The following is a 22,881-nucleotide window of genomic DNA, read 5'->3' as shown; positions in this document are numbered from 1 at the left end:
TGGAACCAAAACTGATCTGCTGAGAAACTTGGGAGGAGCTACTGGCATCCTTGGGAGTAAGCCTCAGGTTTGCAGAAGAAAACCTGTGTGAGGAACGGAATGGAGTATTCCTAAAGAATACTCTGGCCTGCTGGCTGGAACTCAAAACCAGGACCTCTCCTGTTAGGAGGGGACGGTGCACTGCAACATTTTATAGTGGAGGCTGCTTGCTCAGTCCTGGAGCTGAGCTCTTAACGTGCACACCTGCCAGTGCTTAGTCTACATGCAGCCTTTGGTCCTTGCTGCCACTGCTGTTTAAGTGGATCCTCTCCCTTGATTTGGGAGCGCATAAACACCTTAATTTTTACCCATTTGCCCCACAGCGAGGGAGCCAAGAGCCTGATCACACAGCCATGCCCGGAATATTCTCCTACCTACACCTGCTGCCCCAGCGCTTGCCACCAGTGTGCCCTTGGCACCGGCAGCATCGTGATCAACAGTCTCCATAGTTACACAGGCCAGGTTGCCATGGAGACGACTGGAGAAAGGCAGGTAGGCACCAGCTCAAGGTGTAGCAATGAGTCACTGTGGGGAGCAGAGGCAGGAGAACAGGACGTGTGTTCAGTAGATGAACCGGGTGAATTATTGATGCTGATTTGAAAAACTAAAATAAACATAGGGTTTCCCCCTTCACCTTCTTAGAGCAGAAGGGGATACAGTGGTACCTCGGGTTAAGAATTTAATTTCTTCCAGAGGTCTGTTCTTAAGCTGAAACTGTTCTTAACCTGAGGTAACACTGTAGCTAATGGGGCCTCCTGCTGCTGCCGCCACACCATTTCTATTCTGATCCTGAAGCAAAGTTCTTAACCCGAGGTACTATTTCTGGGTTAGCAGAGTCTGTAACCTGAAGCATATAACCTGAAGCGTATGTAACCTGAGGTACCACTGTATATCCAAGGAACTGCATTCTGTGATCAGATCACATTGTAAAGATAGGACCAGAGGGAAATCTCTCATGGGAGCTTTTGGTAATCAAGTGGGTTCTCCTTTTCTCTCTGCCCTGGCCCTTTTCCTTCCAGGGACTGCAGACAAGGCAGCTCCCCTGTGGATACTATACAGGAAGAAATAAAAAAGATGTTAAGGAGTCCCATAGAAAAGAAACCCAAGGCCTACCTATTGGGTCTTTTGGAAAAAGATATTCCACAAGAAAAGAAAATAATCTTCCTATATGCTACAGCGGCGGCCAGAACAGTACGAGCCAGCAAATGGAAAAGTGAATTGTTTCCCTCCAAAGAGGAGTGGATATGTAAAATGAGTGACTATATACATTTGGCAAAATTAACAGCAGCCATAAGGTCACAGTCAAATCAAAAGTTATGATTACAATGGAAATGCTTTGAAGATCATATAAACACTGTTCACAAAATAATATGTTGATATGTATAGATTAAGACTGTAGAATACCGGTATATAAGAAGAATGATCTTTAAATGAGATATGAAATTCAGATAAGAAATGCAATGTAAGGATTTAACATAATAGAAAACAGAAATCAGGGTGTGGTGGAGGGGAGCCAAGGGTGGGTGGGAATGTAATTTTATCTATATCATTTTTTTCTTTTGTCAAGTGTCTCTTTTATATCTTTGTACAGTGGTACCTCGGGTTAAGTACTTAATTCGTTCTGGAGGTCTGTTCTTAACCTGAAACTGTTCTTAACCTGAAGCACCACTTTAGCTAATGGGGCCTCCTGCTGCCACCGCGCCAACGGAGCACGATTTCTGTTCTCATCCTGAAGCAAAGTTCATAACCTGAAGCACTATTTCTGGGTTAGCGGAGGATGTAACCTGAAGTGTATGTAACCTGAGGTACCACTGTTTTTTGTATTTGTGAATTGTGTGTATCAGATACTAAAAATAAAAATTTAATTTTTTTAAAAAAGGCAGCTTGCCTATGCTGGCCCAGTTCAAGAGCCAGAAGCACAGTGAGTATATTTTCCAGAAATGGCTTCTGAGCTGCAACACTTCAGACTACAGCTGGAGAAAGCGACAGTGTGTGTGCGTGCTATTTTGAAGGCCAGTAGAGGCTGATGTCCATTGGGACTAAACAAAATAAAAAAAATTCCTTCCAGTAGCACCTTAAAGACCAACTAAGTTAGTTCTTGGTATGAGCTTTCGTGTGCATGGTATCTGAAGAAGTGTGCATGCACATGAAAGCTCATACCAAGAACTAACTTAGTTGGTCTTTAAGGTGCTACTGGAAGGAATTTTTTTATTTTGTTTTGACTATGGCAGACCAACACGGCTACCCATCTGTAACTGGTCCATTGGGACTGTTAGGGCGTAAGGCAGGAGGCCAACAGCAGGTGGAGCCAGAGGCAATGACAGGCAGAGCCCACTAATTCTAGTGTCCTCACGCTCTGCCCTGCAGAGTTCGACAAGGCGCAACGTTGAGACCAGGGAGGATGAACCTGGCAGCTAGTGACAACCCTCCTGGACTGGTTGTAAGTAAGAAGGCAGAGGAGGTGAGGGCTTGATGAGGTCATTTATTTCATGTATAGTGGAACAGTGCTCCATTTGCTCCAATAGACCAGCCTCTACTGGATATGTATACATGAAATAGTCCTCTCTACACCTAGGAAAGTACCACATCAAGGAGCAAGTACTATGTTTAAGCTTTCTCCCTGGTGTGCTAGTTCACTGCATATAGGGAGCGTGCTTTTTTCTTTTCGGGTCCCGAAAGAACTACATTGGCTCCCAGTACGCTTCCAAGCACAATTCAAAGTGTTGGTGCTGACCTTTAAAGCCCTAAACGGCTTCGGCCCAGTATACCTGAAGAAGCGTCTCCACCCCCATTGTTCAGCCTGGACACTGAGGTCCAGCTCTGAGGGCCTTCTGGCGGTTCCCTCACTGTGAGAAGTGAAGCTACAGGGAACCAGGCAGAGGGCCTTCTTGGTGGTGGCGCCCACCCTGTGGAACGCCCTCCCATCAGATGTCAAGGGAATAAACAACTATCTGACTTTTAGAAGACACCTGAAGGCAGCCCTGTTTATGGAAGTTTTTAATGTTTGACGTTTTATCGTGTTTTTAATATTCTGTTGGGAGCCGCCCAGAGTGGCTGGGGAAACCCAGCCAGATGGATGGGGTATAAATAAATTATTACAGTGGTACCTCGGGTTAAGTACTTAATTCGTTCCGGAGGTCCGTTCTTAACCTGAAACTGTTCTTAACCTGAAGCACCGCTTTCGCTAATGGGGCCTCCTCCTCCTGCTGTTGCTGCTGCTGTGCCGCCGGAGCACAATTTCTGTTCTCATCCTGAAGCAAAGTTCTTAACCCGAGGTACTATTTCTGGGTTAGCGGAGTCTGTAACCTGAAGCATATGTAACCCGAGGTACCACTGTGTTATTATTAAAGCAGGATTTAAAAAAATAATAATTAAAAAATGATGCATCCCTCTGCAATCTGAAGTGGCCCAGAATTCTTTCTCCCCTCAAGTCTCCCATCTAACTCTGCTGAATGAGTTAAACGGGCTTTGAGGCTGACACTTCAGCTGGGGGTGTGGGTGTGGGTGTGGGTGTCTGTTGGCTGTCACACTCAACTCTTCACCCCCAGGATCCTCTTAAGAACATAAGAAGAGCCTGTTGGATCAGGCCAGTCGCATCCTGTTCTCACAGCGCCAACCAGATGCCTGTGGGAAACCAGAAAGCAGGATTCGAACACAAGAGGTCTCTCCCTTCCTGCTGCAGTTTCCAGCAACTGGTATTCAGAAGCACTGCTGCCTCCAACTGAGCACAGAGCACAGCCATCGTGGCTATAGTAGCCCTCAACAGCCGCCCTCCTCCTCCATGAATTTGTCTAATCCTTTTTAAAGCCGTCCAACTCGGCTGCCCTCACTGCCTCCTGTGCAAGGGAGTTCCATAGTTTAACTATCTGCAGCCAGTGTGGTGTAGTGGTTAAGAGCGGTGGACTCGTAATCTGGTGAACCGGGTTCGCTTCCCCGCTCCTCCATATGCAGCTGCTGGGTGACCTTGGGCTAGTCACACTCTCAGCCCCACTCACCTCACAGAGTATTTGTTGTGGGGGAGAAAGGGAAAGGAGATTGTTGGTGGCTTTGAGACTCCTTAAAGGTAAAGGTAAAGGGACCTCTGACCATTAGGTCCAGTCACGAACGCCTTTGGGGTTGCGGCGCTCATCTCGCTCTATAGGCCGAGGGAGCTGGCGTATAGCTTCCGGGTCATGTGGCCAGCATGACTAAGCCGCTTCTGGTGAACCAGAGCAGTGCATGGAAACGCCGTTTACCTTCCCGTTGGAGCGGTACCTATTTATCTACTTGCACTTGATGTGCTTTCGAACTGCTAGGTTGGCAGGAGCAGGGACCGAGCAACGGGAGCTCACCCCATCACGGGGATTCGAACCACCGACCTTCTGATCGGCAAGTCCTAGGCTCTGTGGTTTAACCCCCAGCGCCACCTGCGTCCCTTGGAGACTGCTTAGGGTAGTGATAAAGCGGGATATCAAATCCAAACTCTTCTTCTTCAACTATCCCTGAGGGCAGCAGTGCTCTGTTCTTCCCCTGACAAGGTGCTTGCTGGGCCTGCCCCCCCCCCCCCCCAGCACTTGCCATTTGAAGCAGCTGCCTTGCTCTGCCCTTATTTTATACTAAAGGAGGTTTGGGGAACTGTTAGCGCCCCTGACATTGCCAAACTCCCAAGTCCCTCCCATTGGTCTCAGCAGGCACAGCCGGGTGCCAAGGATAATGGGGGTTAGAATTATAGGGTTAGAAGGGACCCAAATGACCATCTGGTCCAGCCCTCAGCAATGCAGAAATCTTTAGTTCAGCAATGTCTGGGAAGGGGCCAAAAGTCCCCAACCTCTACTAAAGCATGCAGTGGCAGTGATTCCACTTCCCCACCCGTTCTTCCCTTATTCACATTAACTGTTCTCTCCATGTGCGCTCACTAAAGTTTATCAGAAGAGGCCTTGCTCTGTCCATTTATGCAGCTGGAAAAAGACAGCGACAGCGCTTGAGGTTGCGATGGACCCCAGAGTTCTTGAAAGAGTCTCGTCTCTGTAGTAGGGCTTTCAATAATATCCCTGGTTTGTTATATTGTGTGGTTTGGGATACTAAAGGTTTGCTGCTTGCTTTTGTGCTGCTTGCTTATGATTGCATTTTTTAAAAAATAAAATTTACATTTTCCGTTTCTTCACTTAACACCAAATGGGGGAATTTCAGGATAGGTTTGCGTTGTACGGAACCAGGTTAATGAGAGTGAAAGATGTATAAATAAATGTGTGCTGTTTCAATGACAAGGCTTACAACTGTGTGTCCATTCTTCTTTGCAATGCCTTCTCAGTCACTCTTGCGACAACTCCATAAAGTATGTATTATACCCATTTTGCGGTTAGGAGCTGAGGTCTGCCTGAGTCCAACTAGTTTGTTCACGGCTGATGGGACAATTTGAACCAAAGGCTCAACTTGCTTTCCGCATTTAACTGCAAGAGCAGAACTGGAATGCCATTATGGCAATTGTGTGAATTTAATGGCGGATTGATAAATGTGAAATAAAAATCCCTGAGGGATTGCAACTGCACAGTGGTGAGCTTTCCAGATTTCCTCCCAAGACAGCAGATAACTGGCCATTTGCTGGCATTCACCAAGAACCTACCTGGGTGTGGAAGGTGTAGCTCCAATTCTGCTCCAAGCCAAGTGAAGCAAACATTTATGGCTTCATCTGATTTTTCAGTCTGAAGTTTCTGTCAAAGGCTCAGTGCAATGAGAGCCCTTTGGTTTAACATGCCTGTTTGGCGTTCTTTGTCACATCGTGATGCCTCCCTTAAAGCCTGAGATACAGGAATGAAATTTAGTATGCATTTTTCAGGGCACAAATCTCTCCTTCAGGTTTTGAACAGCTATTTTCAACCAATGAGAAAGAGAGGAGAGGTCCAAAATACCTCGTAAGTAATGTCGCCCTTGAGCAAGGACTAATCTCAGTGACACTCGGTGTGAGGGCAAGAATTCTCCAAACTGCAGCTCAGCCTTTTGTTGTTGTTGTTAAGGGGCAAGGCAAGAGACAAAATACACTGAATTGTGATATCTGAAGTGGCACTTCTACAATGCTGATCTGTGTTCCCCATGCCATTTCTCTCTCACGTGCACCTACCTACTACCTTCCTTCAGGAAAATAAAAATCTATAAGCAAGTCTACCCATCCAGACCATCAGCCTCCCCGAATCAGTAGCATGCATATCCTATCTCCTTGCCTAGCCCTGTGTGGCTTATACTCAGCACTTGGGACAAACTAATTCAGATTAACTAATTTACCGAATAAATTCAAAAATCCATGAATTAAACCCGAAAAGAGTTTCTATAATTTCTGGGTGAGCTTTATATTGATTCGTGTTGTGCCGTTTTATCGCCTAGCCACCCAGATCTTCCGGGAGCTTTTAGCAAGTTGCCTTCACCATCCTGAATAATTTGTCAGTACCTGCAAACTTGACTGCCTCTCTGTTCGCCTGTAACTTCAGATCATTTATGAACAATGTAAATAAATTATAAGCCTCAATACACATGGGGGGGGGCAGGTCTGACTCCTCTGGGCTGGGTGAGGAGTTCCCAGCAGAAGCTGAGCTAAGCCCAACTCTTTTACTACAGACTGGCCACTGGAGCCTACGCCTGCACTGGAAAAGGAGGAGACATCCTTACAATGTGACTTCTGTGTTTTAAAGTTACTGATCCGTAAGAGGGCCTGGCCTCTTATTCTACAATGACAAAGTGTGCTCCAGGAACCTTTGCTGAGGGCCTTTGTCAAAAACATTTTGGGAGTCCAAATATACAATGTTAACATCGACCCAGATGTTTGGACACATAAACACTATTTTAGTGCCAGATTAAACATGCCTTTCCTCCTAGGGCATTTGAAGGAATGTGATCACCATGCTTATTGCTGTGTCAGATGTATGTGTGTCGTATTTTACTGTGAAACTTGATGGCTGTTTTTAGTTGTATGTGGAAGCAGCCTAGAGATGTTCTGTATTAGCAATAAATAAATCAAATTATTATTATAATCAATATAACAATAGACAATCTCAAATAATTCTAATAGGTTGATGATGCAGAAACTTCCCTCTGCAGAAGCCATGCCTATTCTTCATAAGCAAGGCTTATTCTTCCATAATATCCTTGATCATTTTATCTTTAAAAACTAGTGTGTAGCATGGGGGCAGATATACTGCACCTCCAGGATTCCCTTCAATGTACAGCTTTCCCTTATTCACTCATCATGATGATTTTGTTAGGATCTTAACACCTACAGATGCAAAGAAAACCCTTAGGTATACTTTTTCTTGCAGTCCCTGCCTCAGTGCCAATTCGTACAATCTGCCATGACAAGAAAGGCTGAGTGGATCCATGCAGAATTCTGTGCATGGTGAAGAAGCCAGTTCATTAAGTGGCTAATTGATTCCCATTGAGCATGTTGCTGCTGAAATCTGGCTGAGTGGCGACAGCTGGTAAATGTAAATTAAAAATGGTGAACTGGGAGCTATGCTGAATCACATTACCTGCCCATGCACCAATTGTTTCACCCTTGTGTAATGCCCGAGTGGTGATGGTGAGATTTTCTCAGCTAGCCTCTTTCAAAGACATTACAAGACTGCCCCTGATCACCCATTCTTATACATTCCTAAGTGTTTCCTTGCAAATCCGTAGTCTGTGACAGGCAAAGGCCAGATCCTCCTCCTCCCCACCTCCAAATCCCAAGGCAAAAAAACGAATAAATTTGTTGCTCCCCAGTGACGTGACAGGGTTCTGATCCGATCCAATCCATCTTGAATTTTTATGTTTTCCGGTTAAGGTTTTGTGAAACACTGTATCAAACTTTTTTTTTTGTACTAAAATACAGATATATATTACAGCTACTGTATTCCCTTCTCCACCAATCTTGCCATTTCCGTCGATCCCATTCCTCCCGCGCATGTCACGTAACGGGCGCAAGGGCACAACTCGCCCTCCCTGCCGCCCCCCAACGTAGGGGAAACGTCCTCTGGTGGCTGACAGTATGGTCACGAACACTAGTGGCTTGGGGAGTTGCAGGCTAACGCCGCTCCTTCGGTCCAAGCTACCAGATAACCTTTACCGATTATATTTTGGACTTTCCTAGAACGACCGATGGGAAAGTTGGGCTGAGAATATTAAGGGTGTATGTGCCTGGGCCTACATGGCTGGGCAAGCCTTTAATCTAGTTTGACTCTGTCCCTCTCTCTCGCTGAGATTCCCTAATGTTGCGGAGAGCTGAGATTTAAAGGCCGATCGTGTCCGTGGATACTCAGAAGTTAGTTCCACGGAGCTCGGTGAAGTTTACTCCCCAATACATTGAGGCCTGTCACTTTAAGAGTGGCTTCTGAAGGGCTAAACTCATATATATATATATATATATGTCATTCCTCCCCTCATAATTTGGCTGCGGCTTTTTTGAGGTCATGGAAGGGAGGTTTGCTCTCCACAGAGGCTTGTCAAATGTCCTCGGGTGAGCCAGCCAGATCCTTTGGCACTTCTGCATAAACCGCGATACTTGATGGCTGATTATCGTTGCACAACCCTTTTGGTTCCTGTGTTGGCAATGTCTGAGTGGCCTCTGAAGTGTTAATTATTTGGCAAACATAGTGACATGGCCATGCTACGTCGTGCGCTACGTCTCCCACACTGGTGAATCTTCCCTCAGTTTCTTACCTTGTTTCCCACAGTGATTTGTTTAAAACTCCTTGTTTTAATTTTAATTTTTAGCGGCTGGGTGAGGCGCATCCAGTTGGGCTCATGGGTGCTGGGGTGATTAGCCCTTTCCTCCGGTGACATTTTTTCTGATGAATATCAACACTCCTCCCCCCCCCCCCACAAAAGCTGCAATTTACCTATAGGAAAGGTAAATTTCCCTCAGCGGGACAAAAAACACCTTTGGAGGGAGGAATTGTCACCAGGAAAATAGTATTGGGAAAAGAGTTAGCCGTCCACTAGAGCCACGGTCCCAACTGGTTTCCATCTTGGGTGCTATTAAATAGCTGGATATCCATTCACAGGCCTCCTGCTGTCCTTTCCTCACCCTCACCCCAAATCCTTGGCCCTTCATGGCCCACCAGCTTTTTGAGCCCATGCACTCCTTTCCCACATGCTCTTTTTGCTTGTTTCCAACCGGGTCCTTCATGCCACTAATTCAGGCCCGGCCCTGCCATTAGGCAAGGTGATGCAGCCTTCCCCAAGCAACAGATCTTGGGAGCACCGTTACAGGGCAGGCAAATAGTAAATTGTTTTATCTTTTTTACTACTATGCAGGATGCCGTTTGGATTTTCTTAGGCCCTCCCTCTAGGTGTTTTCTCTGATTTTTTAAAAAAATCCAGCCTCCTTTTCTTCTCGCCTTCCTCTTGACCCAATCTGGCTCTGCCCAGAGCAGATTCTTTCTGATTTTTCAGGCCCTTGGTTCTTTGTGAAGCTGCTCTAAGCTCGCTTCACGGTCCTACAGGCTCCTTATAATGTCAATAGCTGTTGCTGGTGGGCTGTGTGAAAGGAAGGGGGGGGGCTTTTGCACAGGCTGAAATGGCGCGTCCGTCCGTGTCGCCACCCAGGGACCCCTCTTTGGTGCGAGGCAAGGTTTTGCTTTGCCCTGCTCTCTGCAGGTCCCTCTTCCTGGTAGGTTTGAGGCCTAGCGCTGCCCTGAAGCCTGCTTCCGCTTCAGCTAGCGAGAGGCATGGAGGTGCGTTTTATAGTTCTTCAATGGCTACGCTGGACAGGGCAAAAATAGCTGCACCGGTGGAACTACCTCTCTATTCAGCTCAAACCGCGGGGACTGGGTTAGCTGCTACACTGCTGTCTGGATGGTGGGGGCGGCAGGTGGGGGCACAGTTGTCCAAACGTCTAAGAAGACCCATTTCTGTCCTAGTCTTCAGCTGCCACCGAGAGCAGGGGGGATCGTGAATGGAGGATCACAGTTCTGGTGGGGAGGGTGTTGTGAGGTTGTTTGCCTCTCGCAATTACAACGCAGAATACCATGCCAGAGCAGGGTGGGGTGGGGGGTTTGAGCACAAATTCCTGCAGCCAGAAATTCCTCCTGCCTATGGGATTATAATATCCCAAGTTAGGGGATCTGGAATTCTGCTCTGACCCACTTCCTGCTTTGCCTCGCCCTCCTCCCGAGTTGTAATACTGCTTCCAGGCAGGGAAGCAAAGCCTTGCCCCCACCCCAAGCAGACACCAGGTTCGAGGAAAATGCTATTTGGCACGAACCCCAGAATTCAACTGGCAAGGCTGGCAAGCAAGAGGGAAGTTTTGCTCCCCACCTTTGCTGGGACCCCCTTCCGCTGCTCACTCTCCAGGCCCAAGGATTACATTCAGTGTTAAGAGGAGTCACCCTACAGGCGGAGATGTTGTCGCACTCCACGGCGGCGGCTGGAGAGAGAAGCCAGCTAGCCAACTCTGATCCTCCCACCCCACCCCGGTCCCCCCTTCGGCGGCGGCACCCTTTGTGGTACAGCTGCATTACCTGGGCAGAATGAGTGGAGAATGCAAAAGTTTTCTGGTGGCTGAAATCCCCAAAGGGAACGGGGGTGGGGATTCGGGCTCACCTTACCCTGTTCAGAGACAATTTAAATTTACATGTAAAAGTATCAAATGGGCCAGTCTCAGGCGCCGGGCGGCCCCCTTTGGGCCGAAGGGCGGGCAAAGTTGCTGAAAGGTTAAAAATGGAGAAAGACTTGGCAAGGAGGTGGCCCTGGCAGAGTCTGTTGCAGCGGTAGCGTCTTGGCACCAGTTCTTGGTTGGTTCTTGGGAAGGAGGGTACTGGGGAACGCCCTGGAAGCTTTTCCCGGAAAGGCTGGGATCCCTTTGAAAAGAACGTGTTAAAAAGTCCCAGGGGCGTCACATCTTTGAAACACCAGGTCGGAGTGTGCGCATCGCCTCGTCCCCCAATGTGGTAGGTTTGGGGTAAGGGTAGGGGTACCGGTGTCACACTCTCCTCCATCGGCAGCCAATCAGCAGAGGGGTCAGAGGCCAAAGCTGGCAAATCATGAGGGATGGACGTGTCTCCGGAAGTGGCACGCAGGTGAGGTCTGCAGATTCTGAGGCTTCGAGTTGGACGCTTCCCCCCCATTGGCAGCAGCGAAGAAAAGGCAGTGAGGGAGGTGGGGAGGGAGGAGGAAGGATGAGAGAGTTCAATCCAGAAACCAAGGAGAGAAGGGCCCTCCTGCCTCTTCTACATTATATCCTCTGCGGAGGAGAAAACACAAGAGCGTCACCAATATAAACAAGACTGCACAGAAGCTGGCAATAGGAGTGCTGTATGTACTCTTGCTTGGGGTGGGCAGTGGTGGCAGAGGTGGAACGAACAGCTAAAATTCTGCATCCAACATAAGCCCAAACCCTGCATCGAGGAATGCTGAATTCTGTGGATAGTACCTTATGCAATTTGACAGCTGCTAGATTTCCTGCCATTTACATGGAGGGGTTAGGAGGTATGTGCGACCCTGGCTGTTGTCCCTGGACGCCCTCCCCACTTCAAAAGCTTCTGAGATGTCAGTTTCACTAGGCACTTTCAAGCTTATCTTCACAGCCATAGTGGCTAGAGCAGGCTTCCTCAACCTTGGTCCTCCAGATGTTTTGAGACTACAATTCCCATCATCCCTGACCACTGGTCCTGCTAGCTAGGGATCATTGGAGTTGTAGGCCAAAAACATCTGGAGGGCCGAGTTTGAGAAAGCCTGGGCTAGAATCTTAGTGGTGATTTTTTTAAAAAATGAAATTGAGAATGTTTAGTTATACAGAATTGTGATGTAGCATTTAACAAAGGAGATACGTTGAACCCCAGGAAGCCCTAAGCTCAAGTTGCTATGCTTCGTCTTAACCCGAGGCTGATGGACCATTCCGGGCCCTGATAATCAAGGTATCAACTTAGCCCCACTTTCTCAATTAAAGTCACTCTGAGCTGTTCTCTAACAAAGTGATGCAGTTGAAGGAACAAGAAGCATTTGCCTGTGTGCAAGACTGCATGTGTGCACCCAATCTGCACCCGAATGAGACTGGGCAAATGATCTGATGACCATTTTTTTAAAAATGGCACCAACTTCCTTATATATTAGTAGCAGATATGCCTGCCAGGTGTGTGCTCCAGAGCCTGCCTTAGTTAAAGGACGGGCTCTGTTTGTGAGGCAGGATTGACACCAAAGGGTGTTTTCCCTTTAGGTTGTTCCTCCAGGGAGATATGGGGCACCCCGCCAAGTCAGGATACAGAATTGTCGGCCCAGCACTGTAGGCGACAGGCCTGTGACCAGGGTGATAGCCTGGAAGGAGGGGAAGTTTGGTTTGGTGGTGTTTCCCCTGAGTGAGAGACGGCGGGGAGGGTTGTTGAAGTGGCATCACGATCTTCCACCTGCCCATGTGGGGTGTGCCTAGATCCTAATCTCACAGCTGTATATCGTGAGACCAGATGTTGGTGCTGCAATGACTGGAGATGTCTGAGTTGGAAGTGTTGGGAACTATACACTGCAGTGACGCAGCGCCATGACCCCCCTGGGCTGGTTCACATCCTGAGCATTGTTATGTGTGCAGATAGTCAGGGGAACAGGGGCTTACAACAACACAAAGAGCCCGTGAATCTGCCTACTTGTATCTCCCATTTCCCCAGACAAAGAGGAGAGGGGGTAGACAGGTGAGACAGCATGGAACATAAATGTGTGTCCGTACACTCAATTCTCGCACTCTCACTCTCATTCTCTTAAAACAAAAAGTGGGCTAGTCTCCTCCTAACACACTACAGATATGTGGACAGGGACACGACAGAACTAGGCTAGGCCTCCACTAACAGGTGTAGCACAGACCAGGCCGCGAGGCCACACCGACACAAAGAACTTACCGCAGTGCCAACAAAATCTGTTGAAAATATAAAAAGAGAAGGTTAGGGTTGAGCTCTGGCTTCCAGGGGTTCCCTAGCAGACTTATTTCCTCACTCAAAAGCTTTCTTGGCTGCTCTGATTGCCTCGTGCGGTGTGATGGTGCAAATGTCACAAGAAGCACCCCTTTGATGCTCTGCGACTTTCAGCCTAATCATGGGCTATAAATGTTCAGAAACGGGCACCATTAAGTTCAATGGGATTTTCAGTTTATTATTACTACTGCTACTACCACTCTGTTTTAAACATTTCTGCAGTTTGTGTTTTAGTGTTGCAGCTTTCTGTTTTATTACTTAAGATTGATTTAGTGTTGCAGCTTTTTGTTTTATTACTTAAGATTGATTTCATTTTTCATTTGGGAATACTTTTCTGGCAGAGACGTTATTTTGCTCTACAACTCCAGCACGGAAGTGTGCAGCTATTCCTTAAAAAACACACACAAAAAAGCAGAGGGACAGCAGAAAGGACATCACCTGTCTTCCTGCTGCTGCTGCTGCTGTTGCTGCTGCAGCAGCAATATTTATTTTTCTTTTCTCCAGTGGTGTAGCGGGGGGGCGGGGGGGGGCCGGCCGCACCGGGCGCAACATCGGGGGGGGGCACTTGCCGCCTCCGGAGTCGCCGAAGAGCCTCGGGCGCAGGCTGTAGCAGAGCCCCATGTCTCACAGAACCGACGAGCTGTGCGTGCGTCCGGGCTGAAGGCATCCGGCAGGCAGCGGCTCTCAGCGCTCGTCGCAGTCCCCGCGCGTCAGGGCCGCGGAGGGCGCCCCAGGCAGCCCCGCCGCCGCCGCTGCTGCAGCTGCTGGGCCATGTTGCATTTTCCTTGCCTCTCTGCCCTCTTCCTCCTCCGGGCAAGCGGCGTCGTTTGGGTGGCAGCGCGAGCGGCAACTCGCCTCAGATCACCTGACACGGACCCGCTGCCACCGCCGTGGCTACCTTACCGTAAATACCCCAGCCCAGGCAGCAGCAAGAAGAAGCTGGCAGCGGCGGCAGGTTAGGGCTTAGGGGCGCAAATTACTTGCCTTGCCCCGGGTTAGGGGGCGCAAATTACTTGCCTTGCCCCGGGTGCTGACAACCCACGCTACGCCGCTGCTTTTCTCCCTTGCCCCATGGCATGTGAAGTTGGACAAAGTCTGCCAACTCTTCCAACCAGCTCTTGCAAGCTCTGCCTTTAAAATCCACCTGATCTGCAGGAGAAGCAGCTCTGCAAATTATCGCTGACTTATTGCTGATAAATGCTCGGGGAATAAGGAGTCGCTGCAAAGCTAGCAAACAAAGGAAAGGATACAAGACTGCTTAATTTGGGTTGGGGAAGGGTTAATGTGACTATAATGTGGCTTATTCATCCCTTGTTTGAAAAAGACCTGGGGAAGGTAATTGTTTTCAGGAGCCGTCACTGTAGGGTCCGCAGAGGAGTGGGTTGCTGCAGGATCTACTGACCTCAGGACAAGTGTGCACAAGGAATATTTTGTTTTTTCTCTCTGTGCATCAACAAAAAGCAGGGATTTGCTTGGCTCGCAGTTCCCTCCCAGCAGCAGCTCAAGCACTTGGGTTCCGGCTGGCGAGACTGCCTTGTCTTGATTCGAACAGATGGACCAAGCCCGGAGGCCAGGAGATTTATTATGATTAATTACATTTCCAATTAGGCACCTTCGGTTTCCCTGGCTCCCACCCAAGCCTCGGCAAGGCCAGGGGAAGCAGAAGCAGAAACAGAAGGTGGCCGCTGTTTTCCCTCCATGGCCTAAAGGACTCAGAGTGGCAGCAGCAGAACCCTGGAGTTTGAATGCACCTTGGTCCAAAAGTGGAGGGCTGGGAGGCTGATTTAAAGAGCACAAATGGTCTGTGTGTGAGAGAGAGATCCTAAGTCTATATAGGGATGGGAGAGTCCGTCGATTTCAGTTTCTCTCTGTTTCTCAATTTTCTCTAGTCTTAATTCAGATCTCACATTTCCACATCAGTTTGTTATCCATATAAATTTAGGTTTGATGAGGCCCCAAGCTACTGAAGGTAATGGGGCCCTTTATATGTCCAGCTGTCCTTTGTCAACAACAAATTGTCGCTGTTTTTTTGAGTTGAATATATGCTATATGGTAATTTATGGACCTAATAGGTATCTAAAGCCATTTGCCACCGTTGCTGTATGTAGGTTTTATTTTATTTGTTTTTTATCTTATATTTTGGAAATGTACATCCAGTTTCCCCCCCCCTTTAATTTTTTTGGGGGGCCCCCAAGAGAGTGGGGCCCTAAGTTATAGTTTGTTTAGCATATATGTAAATCTGGCACTGATAAAAATACAGTCGTACCTTGGATCCCGAACGCCTTCTGACTTGAACGTTTTGGCTCCCGAACGCCGCAAACCCGGGAACTGAGTGTTCCAGTTTGCGAACGTTCTTTGAAGCCAAACGTCCGATGTGGCTTCCGATTGAGTGCAAGAAGCTCCTGCAGCCGATCGGAAGCCACACGCCTTGGTTGTCGAACCGTTTTCGGAAGTTGAACGGACTTCCGGAACGGATCCCGTTCGGCAACCAAGGTAGGACTGCAATGAAAACTCAAAAGCATTTTAGCAGGGGTTTCTCCTAATACAGATGTTTGTATACCATTTTACAACCGTGCACACATTTTTGCAAAGTGTTTTTGCCTCGTAATGCATTTCTAAAAGGTTATTTTCAGGAATATGCACATTTTATGCATGCTTCACATTTTTGTAAATGTAATGGTGCACCTTCTCTTGCCGTTGCAGCAACTACTTCCTTGGGTGGGAGCAGTATTGGATGAAAATCCAAGTTAGTCTGGCCTTCATCATGAAGGGGTGTGTGTGTGTGTATCAGGCACAGGCAAACTCGGCCCTCTAGATGTTTTGGGACTACAACTCCCATCATCCCTAGCTAACAGGACCAGTAGTGAGGGATGATGGGAGTTGTAGTCCCAAAACATCTGGAGGGTCAAGTTTGCCTATCCCTGGTGTATATAACATGTGGGGAGCCTTTGATGCTCCACATGCTGCTTAACTACAGCTCCCACCATCCCCGAACACTGGCCATATTTGCTGCGGCTCAGCAACATTTGGAGGGCCAAAGGTTTCCTAAATCTGGTATATATAATGAACTGCTTCTGTTTTGTGTAAGAGATATTTCACTTATTGAAGGCACAGCTTCAATCTGCTATATGCATGCACGCTGCACCCAATAAAAACCTGCAACACAGTTCTCTGATCTGAACAGATCGCACATACTAAACAAACGCGCCTCTGGTTTCCTTCGTGCAGGTCTCCTTCTGCTTATGGGGAGAGGCAATGAGGGGTGAAACACCTGAAGCCCACTGTCAGGGGCTCAGGAGCTGAGGCACAGGGAAGATGGGAGATGGAGAGCGAGGGGGAGGAATCCGAAGGGAGCGTAGGAGGGGACAGTGGTCCGAGGGATTCCATGAGCCTCTCCAGCGAATCGGAAGATTCACAGAAGGGAGCGCCAGTGGCCAGGGGCAGGGGGGTCCCAAGGGGAACGCCCCAGGAGCAAGGGGGCAGCAGGGACTCCCAGAGCAGTAGTTGGAAATCAGGACCAGCTTCCCCACCAGAGCAGAGTGGGGGGGAAGAGTCCCAGGCATCGGGGCCAGTGCTTTCCCCACCAGGGAGAGGAGACGAGGCAGAGTCTACCACGCCTCCCTCGGAGAGTCGGACAACGGAAGGGAGGTCAGATCCGGCCAGTGTCACGGAAGAGGGAAGCAGTGATAGAAGTAGTGTAACGGTTAGGAGAAAGGTCACTGGGTTGGCGCGAGAAGCAAGTTCAAATGTACAGGAGCGCGGGACAGCAGAGAGTGAGGATTGGGAACCGGGTCCTAAAGCACGCCGGAGGCAGGGGGAGGAGCTAAGCGACTCAGCGTCGGAAGAGTCCAGAAAGGGCAATGCCCCAGAGGGCAGGAGGACCCAGAGGAGAAGAGAGCAGCGCAGGAGGTGGAGCAGGGCTAGGATCTTAAACTGGTGTGGAAGGGGCGGAGACTCAGACGGGACTTCGCCGATCTAGACTCTAGACGTAGGGCTGCACGCTCTGGCTTTGAAATGGAAATTAAACTTCAATAAAGACTTTTGTACATAACATCAGCCTGGCGTTGGTCCTCTGTGAGCTGGGACCTAGAGGCAGCTCTGACACCCACCCCCTTGCTAGTGTGTATTGGGCGGGTTCTCTTCAGACACCCCGCTGGCTTTTGACATTCTGCAAACTACCCCTGGCTGTCTTTAAAATTATCTATAGCCATGGGAGGCAGGAAAATTAGCAAAATTCTCGGCATGCTGAATTCCATGCTAGATATCAATTTGCAAACTTGCAAAGAAAATGACACGCGACAACTTCTGCCAACCTGTTTAGGTGGGTAGGGAACCCTAGCAAGTATTGGGTTTTTGCGAAATTGGTCATGTGGCAGGGTGAGGATGATGCCCTTCTTAGACCAGGGATGGAGAAGGTTTGTGCCCTTCCTCACCTTCTTGGACTGTGCTTCACCACAGCATAAAGGTGAACCTAGAGAAGTTATTTCTCAGGAAAGGTAAAGGTAAAGGTACCCCTGACCATTAGATCCCGTCGCGAACGACTCTGGGGTTGTGGCGCTCATCTCGCTCTATAGGCCAAGGAGCTGGCGTTTGTCCGCAGACAGTTTTTCCGGGTCATGTGGCCAGCATGAATAAGCTGCTTCTGACGAACCAGAGCAGCGCACGGAAACACTGTTTACCTTCCCGCTGGAGTGGTACCTATTTAGCTACTTGCACTTTGAGGTGCTTTCGAACTGCTAGGTTGGCAGGAGCAGGGACGAGCAACGGGAGCTCACCTCGTCACGGGGATTCGAACCGCCGACCTTCTGATCGGCAAGTCCTAAGCTCTGTGGTTTAACCCACAGCACCAGGAAAGGTAGGCTCCCTCTATCTAAGGGCAGCCCAACTGTTCACAACAAGTGGGCCACAAGAGTATTTCTACACACAACCCGTGGGCCGCACCTTGGCTTGTTACCCTCCCACCTCCTCCTAAAAGCTGGGTAAGTGCTAACCATGCTTTGGGAAGGAGGCAGGAGGACTCTGGTACCCTATCAGAGCCCTCACACCTCCTTTCCAAAGCTCTACTTTCTGCACTCCCGATATCTGCTTCAGGGCTTGAGGAAGCTCTGCTGCATCCCAGAGGGGCACGGGGAGGGCAGCGACACTCACCTTTGTTCTCTGTTTTGAGCTCCTCGTGAAGCAGGTCGTTCTGCCGGTTGCCGAGGACAAAGGCCAGGAAGGAGAGGATGAGGGCATTCAATATGCCAATGATGGCTAGGATGTAAGCCCAGCGCACGGAGCAGTCGCCCAGCGAGTACTTGCCCGTCTTCTCCCCACACATGTCCCTGACGGTCTCTGAATCCCAGCCATCTGGGAATATCATGCAGCCCAGCACCAGGCAGAGAGCTGGATGGAACAAAGAAATAAACAGGGGGTGGGGAAGGCATGTGGTTAACGCAACAGGGCTGAAATCAATTGCTCTTTTTGCAGTATGGAAAGGAGTAGGGACCTCTGCAAGACGTATAACAAGTACCGTATTTTTCGCTCTATAAGACGCACCAGACCACAAGACGCATCTTGTTTTTGGAGGAGGGAAACAAGAAAAAAAATATTCTGAATCTCAGAAGTCAGAACAGCAAGAGGGATCGCTGCGCAGTGAAAGAAGCAATCCCTCTTGCTGTTCTGGCTTCTGTGATAGCTGTGCAGCCTGCATTCACTCCATAAGATGCACACACATTTCCCCTTACTATTTAGAAGGGGGAAAGTGAGTCTTATAGAGCAAAAAATACGGTATATACTGGTAGGCTTCCCCCACAAACCATGTGCCAAAGGGTTCGGCTCTTACCCAGGTTTGGTTCCCTTCATACAAGGAGGTCGCTAGAGCCTTTTTCAGCATTTTGCGACATATGTGTTTGTTTGCAAATATACAGGCTGCACATAGATGGAGGTGCAGCTGAAACACTCCTGACAGGCAGCTGCAGTTCACTGCTTCCACATCCGATCTCCGAGCAGGAGGGTGACGTAGCGTCCTAAGATACTCACAGAGCCCAGAGGCAGATCTCTGCTCCTCTCTTTCTCAAAATCATCCCTTGCCCTTGGTTTCCTATGTAGGTGCAAGGAAGGCATCCTCCTCAGTTCTGAGGGTTGCACAGATAGAGGCCTTTTGGACCATTTACCTGTTGTTTTCACGACGAAGGAGGGACCTGGCAGCTTTGCCAAGGGACTATTAAGACAGGCTCTAGTCCAGCCGTTCAGCCTCCGACTCTCACAACAATACTTTGTTCTATGCAAATTCTCAAGCTTGCTTACATAACCCAAATTCTGCACCAAACAGAGACTGTATCTGCAACTTGCACTGCTATATTATGCACTTTTAAGTTTGTCATGCATGCATGCATCTATTCTGCCCAATGCTGGGGGGGGGGGCGGTGCCAGGAGCTTGGCAAAGAATTCACATCCTGCCCTCTGACCACTGAAAGCCTTACTCAGCTGCTATCCAAGGGCTCAGGTACTGCTCACATATTTTCAGGTCCTATCCTTACATCCATAAGGTCTAGAAACCTTTTTTTAAGACAGAGGCTAAGCTTCTCAGGATGTTGGTGGAAAAATGTATGACGGAAGACTAAAATAGGTGCGTTGAGCTATTTAACAGGAGATATTGAAAGGAGATAGGACAACAGTCTCCTAATATTTTAAAGGGTCCTGGAAATGAGATGTGGCTTTGACCTTTTCCACCAAGACCAGCCCAAGAAGAAAATCCTTTTTAACTATAGGAAGGCATGTTTAGACTAAACACCAAGGGAAAGGGGCTGGTGACATGATAGATTCTTCTCCCTTGGATTGCTGCTTCATTTCTGAAGAATGAGGAGCCGGAGCTGAACCTTCACTCGAAGCAGACCCCACTTTCCCCATAGAAACCCTCTTGTACGGTGATGAACCACAGTCACTCATTTGCAAAGGAAATGTGCTCTCTGTGTGCTTAGGGGCGCTTAGTTTTTAATTACTTCTGCAGATTGCTACCAGCAGACCCGATCTTGGTGGATTGCAAGAGAAAAGGTGGGCTGATTTGCATAGGCATCCGTCAAGAGATGCTGCAGGTATAGAATATTCTGTCTCCCGGACCACGCTTTTGTCTGCATAATCTGCTTTGCCTGTTTCCACTGTGTGGGATCCTACAGCCAGAGGCTTTCCCCCCCCCGCCCTGCATGACAGCAGCCAAAGAGTTCCTTTTTGTTCATTCATATCGAGGTGCTTGATTGACTCCAACTCATTTTCAGCAGTCGGTCAGACTGCGTCACGGGGGTTGAGGATAAAGAAGAGAGGAGGCTGCAGGTTCCCCATCACCACCCCACTCCGCCAGAGGCTCAGGCCTCATTCATCAGATTGTGTGCTGCTGAAACAGTGTGGGGTGTTGTGTTTACACCTTCCTCTGTAGACCACCCTCTGCTTTTGCAGCACAACCTCAGTTGTGGGACCTCTGCCTGGGCTGAATGTGGAGGGAGGAACAAGCCTGGTTTGAGACATATGAAACCTGAACTGGGTGTGCGGAAGGATGCTCATTAGCTAGAACCAGACAGGAATGTGAGTCATCATCCCAGCTATTCTTACCTTGACAAGATGCTTATCTACACACACACACACACACACACACACAGGTACAACACAGAGCAAGGGGAGGAGGGGAATTCTTTTAAAATCTCGGCTAAGGAGGTTCGGGCAGAGGCTGGGGTGGGAGAGGATGGGAGAGGTTTAAAAACCTATAACTAAAGAAGACACTGTATTTTCCACCTTTTAAAATAATTAAGTCGACCTAAATGGCTCTATCCTGCCCACCTGGTTGGGTTTCCCCAGCCACTCTGGGTGGCTTACAGCATATATAAAAACACAACTACTCTATTCCGAACTTAAAAATGCTAAGTGTAATGCTGGTGGTCAACAAAAGAGGTTCAAAGACTCCCTCAAGGCAAATCTTAAAAAATGTAGTATAAACACCGTCAAGTGGGAAACACTGGCCTGCAAGTGCACCAATTGGAGAACAGCCTTTACCAATAGTGTCATGGGCTTTGAAGACACCCAAACTCAGGACGAAAGGGAGAAACGTGCTAAGAGGAAACCACACTTGGCAAACCCTCACCATGATCAACTTCTGCCCGGAAACCTATGTCCCCACTGTGGAAGGACGTGTGGATCCAGAATTGGCCTCCACAGTCACTGTTAAGGCCATGTTCATGGAAGACAATCTTACTCGGCTACGAGTGATTGCCAAAGAAGAAGAATATAAAAACACAACAAAACATCAGACATTAAGAAACAGAATACAGTGGTACCTCGGGTTACATATGCTTCAGGTTACATACGCTTCAGGTTACAGACTCCACTAACCCAGAAATAGTACCTCGGGTTAAGAACTTTACTTCAGCATAAGAACAGAAATCGTGCTCCAGCGGCGCGACAGCAGCAGGAGGCCCCATTAGCTAAAGTGGTGCTTCAGGTTAAGAACTGTTTCAGGTTAAGAACAGACCTCCGGAATGAATCAAGTACTTAACCTGAGGTACCACTGTATCCTTTTTAGGCATCAAACAAACCAATAAAACAATAGAAACCAATTAATAATAATAATAATAATAATAATAATAATAATAATAATAAACTAAACAAACAAACCAATATGGATGTTAGATTGTTTTAGGGCACTTTCAGGGTGCTGCTTTTTTGGGGTGTGATTCCATTGCATCCTGGCAAATTCAGGTTGAGCAATGGTAGCTGACTTGGGAGGTCTAGTGTACAAAACCTCTTTCTCAAAGGTTGGACGTTTTGCATGAAGGGAAGTGAGAGGAATACATACTAAAAAGCATGGAAAGGCACTCACCGTGACTTAGCATCGCTTGAATTTTCCACAAACCCATTGGGATGAATGCTGTCTACTAGAAGCAATACCCTTTCATCCAAGTCCACTGTTGTACAGCATCCACTGTTGTGAAATAAATGTGTATGTTCAAAGCAGGAGACAGCACGTTCAAATTTTTGTAAGGACATTTTGGTTAGGAGAAGGGAAGAGAGCGTTTCCTTCTCTTCTGTTAACTTAGCTGTTCTCCGATAGATTTGCTACATTTTACAGATGCGGATGACTCTGAAATCCAGCCGCAACTACATGCCTATCCTAAGTCCAACTGCTAAGAGCGAACCAACCCAACCTACAGCCAGACCGCCAACCCACCCACCCACCCTCTTACGAAAATCCAGCCTCTGCCCTTTCATTTCTCATTTCTCAATCCCTGCAGGTGCTGAGATCTTGTTGGGACCAACCGCCCGAGTTCATCTCCTTAATCGTATTATGTGCAGCTCAGCTGAGCCATAATATCAATCTCAGGGCTTATCCGGAGAGAGGCTCTTAGAGTCCTCCTATTCCGTCCTGACGGTATGTTCCAGGCCTGTGCTGCTACAGCTGAACATTACATGCTGGCCTCGAGGTGACACCAGGACTTATAAATCAACAAGATTTATGAACGCTCAAGATCTGAAAATAAAAAGAAACAACGGAAAGGGAAACAACTAAAACAAGCCACCTGCTTATCACCCGCTATTATATGTGTGTAGGGTTGTCGTCACCTTTCCAGGCCCCCATCCTGCAGCTTTAAAATCGGTGGGACATGTAGAAACCCAGCCAGTGACCTGTGGTGATTGGAGAAGCTCACCAGGTGAATTACTGTTCTTCTTCTTTTTTTTTAATAATATTTATTACTTTTAAAACTTACAAAAAAGAAAAAGAAGAAAGAAGACAAAAGAAAAAGAAAAACAAAAAAGAGAAAAAACAATACAATACAATATATAAACTATACAAAACACAACCTTAACACATTAAACTAAACACAATAAACTAAACAAAACAATACAAAAACAATTTAAAAGCATACATCATACCTTTTCCATATTCCATCTTTCATTCCCTTGTTTCATCAAC

General features: G+C 48.0%; 1 protein-coding gene across 1 annotated transcript; it reads right to left on the bottom strand.

The window, feature by feature from the left end:
* Window positions 1-9,359: 9,359 nt before the first annotated feature.
* On the bottom strand, window positions 9,360-21,802 carry LHFPL4 (LHFPL tetraspan subfamily member 4; the record flags this gene model as incomplete). The annotated part of the gene is made up of 4 exons (XM_081850053.1): window positions 9,360-11,227; window positions 12,870-12,886; window positions 18,090-18,326; window positions 21,790-21,802. The coding sequence occupies 4 exons, from the start codon at window positions 21,800-21,802 to the stop codon at window positions 11,219-11,221; spliced, it is 276 nt and encodes a 91-aa protein (XP_081706179.1). The 3' UTR covers window positions 9,360-11,218.
* Between the last annotated feature and the right edge of the window lie 1,079 nt (window positions 21,803-22,881).

Source organism: Podarcis erhardii, assembly GCF_964252035.2.
Source record: "Podarcis erhardii genome assembly, chromosome: 2".
NCBI lineage: Eukaryota > Metazoa > Chordata > Lepidosauria > Squamata > Lacertidae > Podarcis > Podarcis erhardii.
The sequence above is the reverse complement of the archived record's forward strand: the minus strand, read 5'-3'. Positions and strand labels throughout refer to the sequence as shown.